Source organism: Sapajus apella, unplaced genomic scaffold, assembly GCF_009761245.1.
Source record: "Sapajus apella isolate SASKATOON/1434 unplaced genomic scaffold, GSC_monkey_1.0 scaffold41, whole genome shotgun sequence".
In the NCBI taxonomy this organism is placed as follows: domain Eukaryota; kingdom Metazoa; phylum Chordata; class Mammalia; order Primates; family Cebidae; genus Sapajus; species Sapajus apella.
Window position 1 is genome coordinate 13285863 of NW_022436981.1, and position 16165 is coordinate 13302027.

The 16165-nt window shown below is 35.4% G+C and overlaps 1 protein-coding gene across 1 annotated transcript in view; it reads right to left on the reverse strand.

Moving 5' to 3' along the window:
• BMP5 (bone morphogenetic protein 5) overlaps positions 1-16165 on the reverse strand; it is a 133620-nt gene that overhangs the window by 16356 nt on the left and 101099 nt on the right. The window contains exon 4 of the mRNA XM_032299749.1: positions 6596-6790. Coding sequence (XP_032155640.1) covers positions 6596-6790 — 195 coding nt within the window. The remainder of the gene's footprint in view (positions 1-6595; positions 6791-16165) is intronic.

The window sequence follows — 16165 nt, forward strand, 5'->3', positions numbered from 1 at the left end:
ATGATCACCATTGTAACTGGCATGAGACGGCATCTCAAATTGTTTTTGATTTGCATTTCTCTAATGACCAGTGATGATGAGCTTTTGTGCATATGTTGGCTGCATAAACATCTTTAGAGAAATGTCTGTTCATATCCTTTACCCACTTTTTGATGGGGTTATCTTTTTCTTCTATATCTGTTTAAGTTCTTTGTAGATTTTGGATATGAGCCCTTTGTCAGATGGGTAGACTGCAAAAACTATCTCCCATTCTGTTGCTTACGAGTTTACTCTCATGAGAGTTTCTTTTGCTGTGCAGAAGCTCTTAAGTTTATTTAGGTCCCATTTGTCAATTTTGGCTTTTGTTGCCATTGCTTTTGGTGCTTCAGTCATATAGTCCTTGCCCATGCCTATGTCCTAAATGGTATTGCCTACATTTTCTTTTAGGGTTTTTATGGTGTTAAGTCTTACGTTAAAATCTTTAATCCATACAGAGTTAATTTTTGTCTAAGGAAGGGATCCAGTTTCAGCTTTCTGCATATGGCTAGCCAGCTTTCCCAATGCCATTTATTAAATAGGGAATCCTTTCCCCATTGCTGGTTTTTGTCAAGTTTGTCAAAGATCAGATGGTTATAGATGTCTGGTGTTATTTCTGAGGCCTCTGCTGTGTTCCATTTGTCTATATCTCTGTTTTGGTACCAGCACCATGCTGTTTTTATTGCTGTAGCTTTATAGTATAGTTTGAAGTCAGGGAGCACGATGCCTCCAGCTTTGATTTTTGTTTTTTGCATACGATTGTCTTAGCTATGCAGGCTCTTTTCTGGTTCCATAAGAAATTTAAGGTATTTTTTTCCAATTCTGTGAAGAAAGTCAATGGTAGCTTGATGGGGATATCATTTAATTTATAAATTACTTTGGGCAGTATGGCCATTTTTATGATATTGATTCTCTCTAACCATGAGCATGGTATGTTTTTCCATCTGTTTGTGTCCTCTCTTATTTCCTTGAGCAGTGGTTTGTAGTTCTCCTTGAAGAGATCCTTCACATCCCTTGTTAGTTGTATTCCTAGGTATTCTTTTTGTAGCCGTTGTGAATGAGAGTTCACTCATGATTTGACTCTATTACTGGTGTGTAGGAATGCTTGTGATTTTTGCACATTGATTTTGTATCCTGAGCGAGACTTTGCAGAAGTTGCTTATCAGCTTAAGAAGATTCTGGGCTGAGATGATGGGGTCTTCCAAATATACAATCATATCATCTGCAAATAGAATTTGACTTCCTCTTTTCCTAATTGAATACCCTTTATTTCTTTTGCTTTCCTGATTGCCCTGGCCTAAAAACTCTCAATAAAGCAGGTATCGATGGAATATATCTCAAAATAATAAGAGCTATTTATGACTAACCCACAGCCAGTATTATACTGAATGGGCAAAAACTGGAAGCATTCCCTCTGTAAACTGCACAAGACAAGGATGCTCTCTCTCACCACTTCTATTCAACATTGTATTGGAAGTTCTGGCCAGGGATTCTATCTTTAACAATGTACATACCTTAGTTAAAAAGTATTTATTGATTTAAAAAATGCTAGTGATCATCTGAGTCTTCAGCAAGTTGTAATCTTTTGGCTAGTAAATGGTGGTCTTGGCTCAATGTTGATACTTGCTGACTGATCTTGGTGGTGATTGCTGAAGGTTGATATGGCTGTGGCAGATTCTTAAAAGACAACAGCAAAATTTGTCATATTGATGACTCTTCCTGTCATAAAACCTTCTTTGTAGTGTGCAAGGCTGTTTGATAGCACTTTATTTTGTGTAGATCTTTTAAAATTGGAGTTGATTCTCTCATATCCTGCCACTACTTTAGTAAATAGACTTATTATAAATTCTAAATCCTTTGTTGTCATTTAAGCAATGTTTCTAGTATCTTCACCAGGACTAGATTTTTATCTCCAGAAACCACTTTTTTTTTTTTTTTTTTTTTGCTGAACCATAAGAAGCAACTCATCATTCATTCAATTTTATTATGAGTTTGCAGCAATCTAGTCACATCTTTAGGTTCCACTTGTAATTCAAGCTCTCTTGCTATTTCTACAAAATCTGCAATGAAATCCTCTGCTGAAGTCTTGAACCCCTCAAAGCCATCCAGAAGGTAAGAATTAACTGCTTCTAAACCCTTGTTTGTGTTGATATTTTGACCCCTCATAAATTATGAGTGTTTTTAGTGGCATCTAGAATGGTGAATCCTTTCCAGAAGGTTGCCCAGATTATCCAGGATAATCATTATCTATGGAAGCTATAGCATTACAAAGTCAGTTTTTAAAATAACAAAACTTGAGAGTCAACATTATTCCTTCATCCATGGACAGCAGAATGGGTGTTGTGCTAGTGAGCATGATAAAAACCATTCATCTCCTTGTATATCTCCATCAGAGCTCTTGGGTGGTGGAGTACATTGTCAATGGGCAGTAATATTTTGAAAGGAATCTTTTTTCTGGTCAGTAGGTCTCAACAGTGTGCCTAAAATATTTAGTAAACCATGCTGTAAACAGATGTAAACAACAAAATCCAGGTTTTGTTGTTCCATTTGCAGAGCCCAGGAAGAGTAGATCCAGCATGATACTTAGAGGTCCAAGAATTTTTTAGAATGGTAAATGAGTATTAGCTTCAACTTAATCTCTCCAAGTATATTAGCTCCTAACAAGAGAATCAGACTATCAGAAGTGCTGAAGCCAGCCACTGACTCCTCTAGCTATGAAAGTCCTACATAGAATCTTCTTCCAATAGAAGGCTGCTTAATCTACATTTAAAAATCTGTGGTTTTGTGTAGCCACTTTATCAGTGATCTTACATAGATTTCCTGGATAACTTATTATAGCTTCTTCATCAATAGTTGCTGTTTCACCCTGCACTTTTTTTGCTTTGGAGATAGCTTCTTTCCTTAAACCTCATGAACCAACATCTGCTACTTTCAGACCTTTCTTCTGCAGCTTCCTCACCTCTCTCAGCCTTCATAGAATGGAGGAGAGTCCTGGCTTTGCTCTGAATTAGGCTTTGATATAAAGGACTAATGTGGCTGCTTTGATCTTCCACACAGAACACTCAAACTTTCTACACATCAGCCAGAAAACGATTTTGCTTCCTTACCATTATTGTGTTGATTGAGTCGTACTTATAATTTTCTTCAAGTGCTTGTTCTTTGCAGTCACAACTTGGCTGTTTGGCTCAAGAGGCCTAGCTTTCAACCTATCTGGACTTTCAACATGCCGTCCTCGATAAGCATAATCATTGTTAGCTTTTGATATAAAGTAAGAGATGTGCATATCTTCCTTTCATTTGAACACCTTTAAGACATCATAGGGTAACTAACTGAACTTATTTCAATATTGTTGTGTCTCAGGGAATAGGGAAATCCAAGAAAAGGGAGACAGAAGGGGTAATGGCAGATTGGTGGAGCAATCGGAACACACACAACATTTACTTCTCATTTTAAATGGGTACAGTTTGTGGTACCACGAAACAATTACCAATAAATATCGAAGATCACTGATCACCTATAACCATAAAAAATAAAATAATACCAATAAAATGTTGAAATATTGCAAGAGTTACCAAAATGTGATGCACAGAAGCAGAGTGAGCAAATGCTGGTGGAAAAAATGTCACCAATAGACTTAGTTAACGCAAGATTGACACAAAACTTCAATCTGATTGTCTTTGAAACACAATAAAATGTAGTATGCCTGTACTCTATTCTTTTCAACACTGAATAAACTCCTTCAAACAGCATCATATTTTGGAGGCTTTTTAAAACATCTTATCAACCTAGTGCCTTATACTTTATATCTTCAGGAGTAGCTGGGTGAGAATTCAGTTATTGGCACCATTTTCTTCCCTCTCACGCACACATTCAAAGAAATCTCCATTGTGCTGCCTCAACATGAAACAGGAAATATCTTCCACAATCTGTCTTATTAACCATCTTGCCAAAAACCTGAAAGGGAACACGCAGTAGCGGGCAGTTTCTGCAGGAAAGCTGGAAGTAGTGGTTCTATGCACCTTTACTTGAAAAATGAAGTTAGTTTTTCCTATGCAGTCAACACATTAATATATTCAGTAAGTATTCTGGGGACTCCTATTTTGTGCTGGTTACTATTCTAGACTCTTCCACAGGAATATGGAAGAAAAAAAGAATATTGAGAAGTCAGAAGGCAAGAATTATTAAAGCAGAAAATAAATGGGATGAAGACAGCAGAAATGACTTGGATTTTAATTCTTCTGCACAAATTGAGATTTTCAACATTTTACAATATGCTTTGCAAAAAACCCTGCAATCAGGCAAACATGCAATATAACTGTCCTCCCTAACTCCATCCCCACCCTACTTCTTATCCATGGAGGCTTTGTACAATATTTTATTGTAAAATCTTGTTACGGTTATAACTTTGTTAGTTATATTTTGATAACTTTTAAATTTCACTGGCATTTCAAGTCTCCTAAGTATCAAATTTTCTGTTTATATTAGCATTCCCTTTCCTTAAAGCAGTGTCTTTTAGGCCAAATCCTATGCGGATTTTGCCAGACTGCTTGATTACTACCTATTGAAAGGTTAAGTCTTATAGACACAAACCAGCTACTTTTTTTCTTCTTATTATCAAAATATGAACACACTCCAAAACCATCTACCACATATTTCACAGAAATGGTTGCCAATGATAAAATTTCAAAAAGAAAATATTGGTCTATATTACAATAATTTTGTACTCTAAATGGTGTTAGGAAACTGGTGAAAAGTTACGTGATTTCTGCTCCATGTGTTTTATTCATCTATGGTTATAGATGTACATTTGTTTCTTGTGGTCAGGAAGAGAAGATAAATAGAATTAACCAATAGGGAAAAGGACGTTGATGATTTCAGTCACTGGAACGCCTCTGCCAGAGTCATTATGAGCTCTAATAATAAGTATGTGACTTATGCTTTTCCCTTTGTAATTTCCTCCAAAATTATTTACTATTCAAGGTTTAGCAAAACTTTTTCTTAATACAGTCTGCTACATTAAATTAAAAACATTTCAACCAAGCTTAGAACCATTCTACATGAAAAGAAAAATATACAAGTTTGACAGCCTAATATTTACAAGGAAGAAAAGGTCTTAGAAAGTTATTTTTCTCCATCTTTCATATTAAGTAATTACAACTTTTTGCCAAACTAAATATCTTGTGAAGATCTTTAAAAAACAGCTTTGTAATAAGGCACTAGTGTCATGCTTTACTCTCAAGTAAGAACAGTGGTTAAATTCCTTTGCTGGAAAATTATTTTAAAGTAGCATTTTACAAGTAGCATTTAATTCAGTATAATGCAGTTCCATACAGAAATCTTCCCTCCTCCTTCTGTTGCTAGACACACAAATAGGACTTCTTTCTATCATGATTCTCCTGGTGCCTACCCTTTAGGAAGACTCCAACGAATCCCACATAGTAATTTTAGGGAGAGTCTCAGAGCAAAAAAAAAGAAACAAAACAAAAAAAGTCTTCATCTATATCTTATGTAAACACTCATGCATGCTTGAGTCATAAATAACTGCTATATGATCTGTCATTTTCAAGTAACCTGGGAAAAATGGAAATACTAAGTATAATGGCCAAGACTGAAGTTAGAATTTCAATTTGCTGAAATAATACATACACACAGGAATCATGTCTCTTTTGTACATCAGTTCACCCATCTTGTGTGGCAGAGTACTATGCATACATTGTCCATTAACACAGAAGAATTCATATTTGACAAATTAGATAAGTATGTGGCACTGAACTGAGATGTTCCAGGATGAGTTCCCCATTCAAATTTATTTATATACGCAAATAAATTTTTTTGACTAAAATGGCCACCATTTTCATCTAGCAGCTTATTGTTTGCATCCTGAACTAAACAAGGTACTTCTTGCCATAAATAATAGAATTAAACCACTACAGATTTTGGCACTTAGTTGCCTTCTGATCAATTGAAGTTTGATCCTCCCCCTTTAATTAACAGATGAATTTGACATCAATTGTGCATTTGTAATATTTTGTTGAAAGATTGTGTGTGTAGACACACGTGAAGAAAATTATCTAGACAATAGTCCTCCAAATAATAAAAAATATAAAGATTATTTTAACCATTGTCTTATCTATGTCTTTCTCCTTCTAATTTCAGAAAAATAAAATCTAGTGGCATAATTCACAGGTATTGACTTACGTACTAAAGAAAAGATTTTATGTTGAATTTACCTAGTTGACCATCCATTGCTTGAGAGGCCCTGAGGAAGTTAGCTCAGCAAGTTGTGTAGCTCAGTTCTGACTAGATTTTGTTGATCTAGCCATTTCATAATTTTATTACTGCCATCTTGATTTTAATTTGAACTGAGTCTTTCAACATATGAAGGCAAGTCATACTTATTTTAAAATGAATTACTGAGTGATTCACTGAGGAAACATTCTGGGATGCTAGAAACATCACTGGAAGATTTAATATACCATCTGAAGGTATATAAAGAGGGTAAATTTATTGTGGTTACTTGATTTGCAACATGCGACCCCATAACTCTCTGTGTACAACTGCTGCTTGGGTTTTATCTTACCTCCAACACTGGACATTCTGGAGGACTCCTGATGAGAGCTGGATTTATTACGGTTTTGATTTTTTCGTTTGTTGGCTGCTCTCACCGATCGAAGAAGTACCTCACTCGCCTTGAAGAAGGCCACCATGAACGGTTGTTTAGACTGAGGTCCCTGTCTTCCCACAAGACCAGCGGATTTTACGTTGATACTACGACCTAGAACATAATAGGAAAGAACTTGGTTTATGAAAAAGAAAGAACATTTACCTGATGTGAGAATTCTGAGGGTAACTTGAAAAGGGGAAACATTTTAAAATATGATCAGAATGCCTTCCTTACAGGCCAAGATTCTTATAAATACTGAGGCTTACTATTATAGACAATTATCCATGCATGTTTTTTCACCTTGCTTCATTCTTCCACCAGGGAACACCCTCCAGCGGCTTTCACTGGGTAATAGCTTCTCAGACCTTCAAGTCAGGAATACTATCAATTGGAAGATTTGACTACTCATTCGCCTGGAAATGTTCACATTTAATGACAATTTAAAAAGTATTAGCTATGGGCTCTTCTGTACTAAATGCCCTATAATTTTTTCCTTAAGTGATAAAAGCCGAATACTTGGCAGGGTGTTTCTACTTTCTGCAGCCTATTCGAAGCCTTTCAAGTGTTAATTAGTGCTGATAGTCTTTCCACCTTCACCCGGGCCAGTGCCCAGCAACCTTTACTAAGCTGCACTATGCTTAAAGCTCTTCACCAGTCATTCCGGAAGCCTAGTCTGGGGATGAGGTCTGCTTTAAGCCTCAATTATTAAAAGTAGTGGCAAAAAGTGCAATTGTCTTTGCACCAACCTGATAATTATCAGTATGAAGTACTGTGAAATACACAGAAATTTTGGAATTCTTCCCCTTCTGAGTTTTGACACAACTGAATGTTTTCTGAAAAAAATTAAAAACAGGCAAACCAAGCCTGGAGACTCTTAGAAGAAAAAAACAATCCAAGAGGGCTTTGAGACTCAAATTTGCCTATAAACTAGTCTGTGTCTCAGACCCTTATTAGTTCTTTGATGTGGTTATATGTCAGAGAAAAGGAATACAACCAGGACCTATATAGAAGTGAGTTAAAAGTCAAGGTGCCCTAAAGATACAGTTGATACAGTACCTCTCCCATGTGGCTAGTAATAATAATACTTAAAACTATGTCAAAGAGTACTTGCTATGCTAAGCATTTTTCTAAGTAGTTTCCAGGCATTATTTAATTTGGTTCCGCAAATGCCCTAGAGTTGGGTATTACTGGTTTCTTTTAATAGTTCATTTTGTTAGGCTCTTCTAATTTGAAATAATCACTGGAAATTTATATATATATATATATATATATATATATATATATATATATATAAAGAAAACCATTAATAATATCTGGTTCAATGAAAATCATTCAAAGATGATAAACTAACCTTAAATTATAAACTTAGTTGAGAATTACTTAACACATATGCAAACGTGCTACTCTAGATACAGAAGTTAGCAATCTTTTTAAAAAGAGTAATACGTAATGTGGTGATATATGTGTATGATTGACTCTGACTTGTCCCATGAGAGATGTACATGTTTTCTTAAAATATTTATTCAGTAAAAACTGTGGAGCAACCTCAGTCCATTATAGGACCTGACCCACCTTAGAAGAAAGAGAAGGAAAGCAAGTCCCTGAAATGGCATCAATGGCATTTTAGCAAATAAACCCTTGCTCTTAACAAAATTTATTTTGGCAGCATAAAAACTTTTGTGTATACTTGTATTGTGCAGAGACCTTCTACCGTCAGAAAATGAGACCGTGTCATATGAGGCTGTGCAGCTGTTGAGAGGGACACAGAGGTCCTTTAAATGTGGAGGTATTGGTTAAAAGAAAAAAAAGGCTGAATCAATTCAGACAGCATAGGTATCCTCCACTATTGTCCTACAACCTACTGGGAAATGTTATCCAATTTCTACAGGCATTAAAATGGCCATCTGCCTCCCAAATGCCACTATCTTCAGTCCTAACAGAGAAGGGACTTACAAATAATCAAAGCAGTAAACCTTAAACAAATAAGCATATAGATTTCTCTTTTAAATGCAAACTTACAGTGGCTCTATGCCAGAGTCTATATTTCTTAGAAAAACTCTATCACTGGCATAAATGAAAGAGGCAGTTTGATTTGTGGTCAGAGCAGTTTCCATTCTACTTCCACTGTAACAAATGTATTAATTCAGCTCAGACTTCCTCCTTCTGGCAACCCTTTCACTGTAAAAAGAGAAATTAGAAGTTCTAGCCAAATACCATACCTTGAACTGACCCACTTCAATACATAAACACTTTTACAACATGTTTATTCAGGTGTAGCACTTGAAATTGGTTTAAGATGTTTCCAGTGACAGAGAGCTCAGCAAAGGAAAAAAAAAAAAAAAAGAACTGAGAAACTTAACTGTTATAGAATAGAATAACTGGCAATCTGTTCTTTAAATTTTTTCATTTTTTTTCTGTCTTGGAGTACAGCATAGAAAGTATTTGTAGAAGCTTTTATTTTGATATTTTAATGAAGTGTTTAACAGGAACTAAATTTTTACTTGTATACATTGATGACTGCAGAAATCATTTTTAATATATGATCTTTCTAATACTGAATCAGGTTGCTGCAAGATGTTCAGAAATGGAAGACAATAAAATCAATTTTCCATTCATTACAACACACACTGACTCTTTTATAGTTAAATAAGCACTTAACAAGAAGTTCCAAGTTTCCTTTGGTTTGCAAGGGGGTTTCTTTTGTTATTATTCCAAAGACTTTGAATATTTTAATTTTTATCAGTGGAGAAATAATGCTGCTCTGAAGATTTATGTTCTAAAAACTGTAAAGATGTGTGTATGTTACAAATATAGGTTTCTTGGGTTTTACAAAGGTGGATATTGTATGTGAAGCAAAGTGCCCTTCAAACCAATGTGAACTCCCTTTAAAATTACTTCTAATATTATTGAGTTTCCTCTTGGTTTCCTTTTTACTTTAGCAATGGGGTAACTATTAAGATTCCATAAGTTAATGCTTATTCAGTTACCTGTGGTCTTGAGCTATACCATAGAAGCCTTAACTATTTGACTTACTGTTCCAGACGTGATACACTTAAATCGATTATGTTGACTAAATCTTTTCAAAGACTAAATAGTTGTTTTAATAAAAATACTGACAGAAACCCAGACTACACTGCATGTATTAAAAAATAGTAAATTTTTTATAAAATTTTATTTGAACATTTTAAATTATATTATTAAATATACAGTATGTTTTAGATATATGGCTAAAGACACCTACCTAAATCATTTTGATTCAGAAAAACATCATCTTTACACCTTTACATATCTGTATCGCCATGGATTTAATTTTTAAAGCTGTTTCTTATTTTAGAGAAGTTTCTAGTTTAAAAATATACATAAAGATTACGTACTTAATATACAATAGAAATGAAAATGGGGTGAGGTAATGAAAAGAACATTAAAGGATGACCAGCTTGAGCCCAAGCTTAGTCACCTTAAAATTCAAACACGTCCAGGCATAGCTAAGTGATAGGTTTGAATCACCAAGCATATATTTGAAAGAAAACTGAGCAATTTCATGATCAAGAAGTCATCTAAGGAAAAAGGTGAGCCACAGTGATTTTTTTTAAGCCTATAACCCAGAGTTACTTCTGGCACAGCTCCAATAGATACATGTTTAACTCCTAGAAAGAAAGAGAATCAAAAAAAAATCTAATACATAATTTTCACCCAAAGTTGCTAAAATACTAGGAGGACAAGGTAGCACTACTTTGGAACTTCATTAACAGACTGTGACACAAGTGGTGAACAAAGATTCTCTCTATGGAAGAAGAATGGCTTCTGAGCAGTTCCACATTGGGGCAGGATGGCAGCAACAGAATGAGCTCAAGTTATCTTCCGTGTCAGCATCAGCATTGACTTCAGAGTGTAGTACCAGCTCAAAGCTGAGCAGAGCAGCAGTCTGACAACACTGGGAGTTTTAATGTGTACCAATAACTATACCAAAGCAAGAGACAATGCCAGTGATGGGATAAAGTGGCTTCAATTGCAAGGGAAAAATTCCCTTGTATGATATCCATGTCTTGATGTGGACACTGGAAAGAGGGTAGGGATGGGATAAAGTGGCTTCAATTGCAAGGGAAAAATTCCCTCGTATGATATCCATGTCTTGATGTGATTTGCTAAATGGATGGCATGATAATAGGAGGTAAAGAAAAACTTGGTTGCTGGAAGCTGTTCAAGCTTAAACACGCAAATGGGAGGGGAGCAGATACAGCAGAGAGGAGATTGGAAAGGTTCTTGAAGGATGTGCCAACATTCCAGTGATCTTGCTGGTGGCAGTCAGACCCAAAGAAACATTGTTTATTCCCAATTATTCCAGGTTTGGGTGTTATATAATAGTTCGATTTTGAAATCAAAGTGGCAATGGTGACAAATGCAGGAGTCCAGACGTTGGTATTAGCATAGATATTGTCTTTTGGATTTACAAAAAAAAAAAAAATCTCCTCAGAATTATTGTACAGGAATCATAGTGAAACAACTTGAGCCGCAAATATAGGGGTATTTTATTTTACAGTTTTATTAACTCAGTGAACAAAGATACGGTTGGGATGATATCTTCTAAGAAACTATCACTCTATTCATGAGGCTGGAGCTCTGAACTGCTAAATTTTGTCATAATTGAGGCTGGAGATTCAAGCCTTTTAAATCTGCTACTCTAACCCAAATGACTTCATATAACTATTGAGGTCAGGGTATTGTGGTCACATTTGCCTAAAAACACAACTGAAGCAATTTCAGATTTATAGTCATAGGGAAGGTAGGCTGGCAAACCAAAGTTCTATCCCAAACTCACTGGTTTTGTATTTCAGACCACTCCTTTTGGAAAATGTGACTTTCAAAATGTTTATTTCTTTAAAAACAGAGTTATTAAAGGAGATTCTGACATGAAACAGCTCTTCAGAGACATGTTGATGTTATAAGGATAAGTGGTTCCAAATATGATCATTCAGTTTCCCTCTAGGATACACAGTTTGAAAAACATTCATTTGAGGATTTATCAGAGTCTAAACGTTGATATCACTTTGAGAAGTTAGCATACATTCCAGTTTGGTTTTTTCTCCACTAAAAACCACAGTAATTGACTGCTTAACCCAAAACACCTGTGATGGAACTGGTACACAAATGATCTTTTCTTCATTTCAAAAAAGACTCTTACAGTGTCCATGATGGATTTCTTAGCAGTAGTCAAATCAGGGCATTGTCTCACATCCGCACATCTATCTGATCTTCACTTATTTTCAACCTGTTATTAAATTGATTCTGGTACTCCAAAATTATGGATTCTGTGACTCTAAATTATACTAGAATTTTACCCTTTTTAGAAACTGATCATTTAAAATATACAAAATTCACTACCCAGCATATAGACTACATCATATTTATATCAGATTTTAAGGAATGTGGGGAAGATAGAATCGTGTCTACTTAAATCTCATATATACTTAAATTTGCTATCACCTTAAATTAAGCATATTGTAATCTAGCTACAAATTTCAACCATGGTATACTTTGTAAAACTTGAAATTTGCATTTTTTAAAGTTCTACTGTAAAGGTGCAGACCTGTTGCCAGACCTAAGTACACAGACTTGAAGTTATCACAAACAGAAATTTAGCATTCCTCCTTATTACCTTCTTGTTTTTCAAATGCCTTACATGGCTTTATGAATTCAAACAAAAACAAGGAAAAGGTGGGATTTTAAAGTATTTTTTAAGTATTAAAATTTAGAGTACGGGATAAGATTTTTGAGCGATTCTTCACAGTGATTCTGGAGTTCTGTTTAACAAATGAGGTTTGTTGTACAATACCTTTGCTGGACTTTTCTCATCTCTTTTTACTGACATTTAAAAGACTAATTTTAAAAAACCACTTTGCCCATATTATATATTGATAATTATATATTATTAGTAATATGTGAAAATCAAAGGAAGGAACAAATGTAACAATATGTACAGACATGCATAGGATTCTTGGCTCATAAGAAAAGGGGGAAAAAAGACACACTGGAGAAATGAAATCCAGGAAGAGCTATTGGTAGCAGTTTGCTGACACTGGTAGGAACTATGAATTGAGAGTTTTCTGTGGTAAGAAATGTCATTACAACTCCTGGTAACAAATAACAGTAGAAGAAATCCATTTTTTTATATGATTGGGGTGTGTTAGGGATAAAGAGGTTGAAAGGAGAAAGATTTTTTAAAGTGTTGACATTCTTTCTAAAAATTTTGAAGATACTGTCATGCACCACAGTTTGATAAAGTGATGGGACTTAGAAAACAAATGGGGATATGTGGTCAGAAACATTGGCATGATAACTGAAGTCCTGAAGAGGGAGATACACAAACCCTTGAGAACCTAAGCTCATGAGACTCCAGGAAGGAGGGCCTGAGGACAGAGAAGCCAAGCACCCTAAAGCAGCATGCCCAGAGGTTTGTGCCCAGTTGTGGAAGCTGTCCAGAATGCTGAAATGTTTTATTGCGTGGAGGGCAGGACTGAGGTGATGGAAAATGCTTAGTCTCCTTCCATGGGACATCACTCTGAAATGAGGGGCTTACTGTCTTGGGCATGACAAGCCCAACAAATGTGTTTTACTTGTGCCCTATTTTCAGCTGATGGAAATATGGATCTCATGCTAGGAATTGTAGCTTACCTCCACAAAAGCACTTACTTTTTAATAGCTCTTGTCTTTATATATAGCACCTTTCCCCTGAGGTCCTATGAACTTTACAGACATCATCTGTCACATGCCCCAGAAAGATTGGGTAGCAGTTGGTCTTATAGCCCTCATTTATTTTAAGAAAGCAGAAACATTCTTTTCACAAAACCATGACAACAGTGAATTATTTTTAGTCTTTTTCTCCAGTTATTACGTGACTTTTAAAAATAAAAATTGTATGCATCTTAAATGAAAGAACCTTTTCCTTTAGAAGCCTAGGGGATTATAATAAAATTACAGTGAAGCAGATATTCAGCAGAAATCAACCAAAAACATTAAAAACTCTCTCTTTGTGTTATAACATCAATGACAAAAAGCTTTTAGATGTCAAACACATTTTAGTTTGTTTCACAGCAGTGAAATTTTAGTATTCCTCGGGCTTACCTATAGTGATTAAAGTGGTCTTGGAAACTCACTTAAAGTAGGTACTTGGAAAACTTACAAAGATCTAAAGGAAATATTCCTTTTACCAGCTACTGTATTATTCCAAAAAAATTTCTTGTTTTATTTTTTCTGAGATGGAGTCTCGTTCTGTCACCCCGGCTGGAGTGCAATGGTGTGATCTCAGCTCACTGCAACCTCAGCCTTGCAGGTTCAAGTGATTCTCCTGCCTCAGCCTCCTGAGTAGCTTGGACTACAGGTACACACCACCTTGCCTGGCAAAGTTTTTGTATTTTTTGAGTAGAGACAGGGTTTCACCATGTTGGCCAGGCTGGTCTCAAACTCCTGACCTCAGTTGTTCCTCCCACCTTGGCCCATCATACAGGAAACCCTATTTGTTAAATGTTTGACCTTCCCTTTTTATTTTTATATGAACCTATCAAACGCTTATAGGCTACTTCCAGTGTCTTTGGATCAGTCTAGTACCAGCAAAATGAAAGAACAGTAAATTATTTGGCACCCAATAAAGAAGAAAGTGAAAAAGAGAAGTAAACTATATTTTCTAAAATATGCAGTAGAGAACTGATACTGAGATACCTAATGCAATATGCCATAGTAGCTACTTCCACAGGAAAACATTTTGAAACCTGCTACCACAGAGAAATAATAAATGTTTAAAGTGAGAGATATAATTAGTTTTATTTAGTCATTACGCTATGTGCACATGCATTGAAACACCACATTGTACTGCATGAATATGTACAATTACTGTTTCAATTATAAATTTTAAAATGTGGAGTTTTAGTATTTGGAGCTTTTCTTCACATATGAAAGCTGATCGTAAAGCATTCTTCTGAGAAAAAAAAAAAAACAAAAACAAAAAAACAGAATCTTTCTTCACTAGGTTTTCATATCTCTGGCTATGGCAAGAATGCCATCTAACCTGCCCCACATAAGGGACCATTTACAAGGTGAAATCTCACACCACCATGATTCCTTGCTGGCCCCCAGAGCAAAAGCATCCAAAGCCATTTGCATGCAAAATAATATCTGGTTTCCAAGAGTGTTTTCCTTGTGCTCTATCTAGGTCAGCAGTATCATCTGACCTCATAGCACAAGTAGAACTTTGATATTTCTATCAGTTGTGTGACTTCAGAGAAAAATACTGTGAAGAAGACTTCTACATATAACCATAACTGGTAACCAAGAGTAGTAAGAAGCATGTCTCAAAGGATCAGGGACATTGGGAATTTAAACAGCCAATTCAATACTTCTGAAATTAAGAAAGAAGCACCAGCTGCCATATCTTGAAGACGGATATTTTACCAGTTCATTTGTATACATCTTATTTACTGCTCACTGAAAAGCAACTGTTAGACTCTTTAAATGCTTAAAATAAGGCTCAAAAAGTCAGATTTTTAACTCAGCTCTGCTACACTACTAAAGTAGCTTGGTTTTTCCTCTAAGTACACAGTATTCCCCTTTTTAGAAACTGGTTGATACTTTCATCTTGAGTTTCTGTATACTTTCACCTTGAGAGCAATGGAGGAAAAATAGCTTGTCAGTAGCATACATATTGTAATTTTCAAGAACAATGTTATAGCTGCTTGTTTCGTTTAGTTCAGGATCAGACTTTCCTTAGTAAAGAGGAAGATGAAGACTCAACACTTCTTACCAGCCATAAGAAGGCGGGTGGCTTCCCCAGTTCCTATTCCACTCTAATTGAAACTTGTCACACTGAGAAAATAGCATACACTTTTTAAGCACTTTTATATATACACTTTTTATATCCTCACTGCTTAAAAAGTGTATGCTATACAATTTAATTATCAAAGTATTTTTAGTCTAATCAAAATTTTGATTACCACTTCCAGTATATGCCACTGAATTCATGGTTAGATGCCTTTGCTTTTTGTCTGTTTGTTTCTGTTTTGGTTTTCCTCTCTCTCTTAAACTCTTATTACCGGCATGTCAAAATTTAACTCTCAGCAGCATAGAGCCACAGTGGTTGCTCATGCCTTATAATGATCAAAGGTTCTCTTTTCTTCCAACTCATGCTCTCTGCTCAGGACACAAACACCAGCACTACTGCTATTTTTGCAATGCATCCTTGAGAAATATGTGTCAACAATAAGTTAAACCTAAGTAGAAAGAACAGAAAAGACAAAGTGAACTCTTGCGTATAATGACAATAAGTAGTATTTTATATTTTTCATGACCCTCAATTAATATTACCATGAAAATATTTACTCGACAGGTCATTAGTTTAGCTACAGGGTCTAGAAGAGAAAATATAACAAACAACAGAAACTGAAATATGTTTCTGACTTCAGCATTTGTTTGGTAAGATTGGTGCTCCATAGTTAC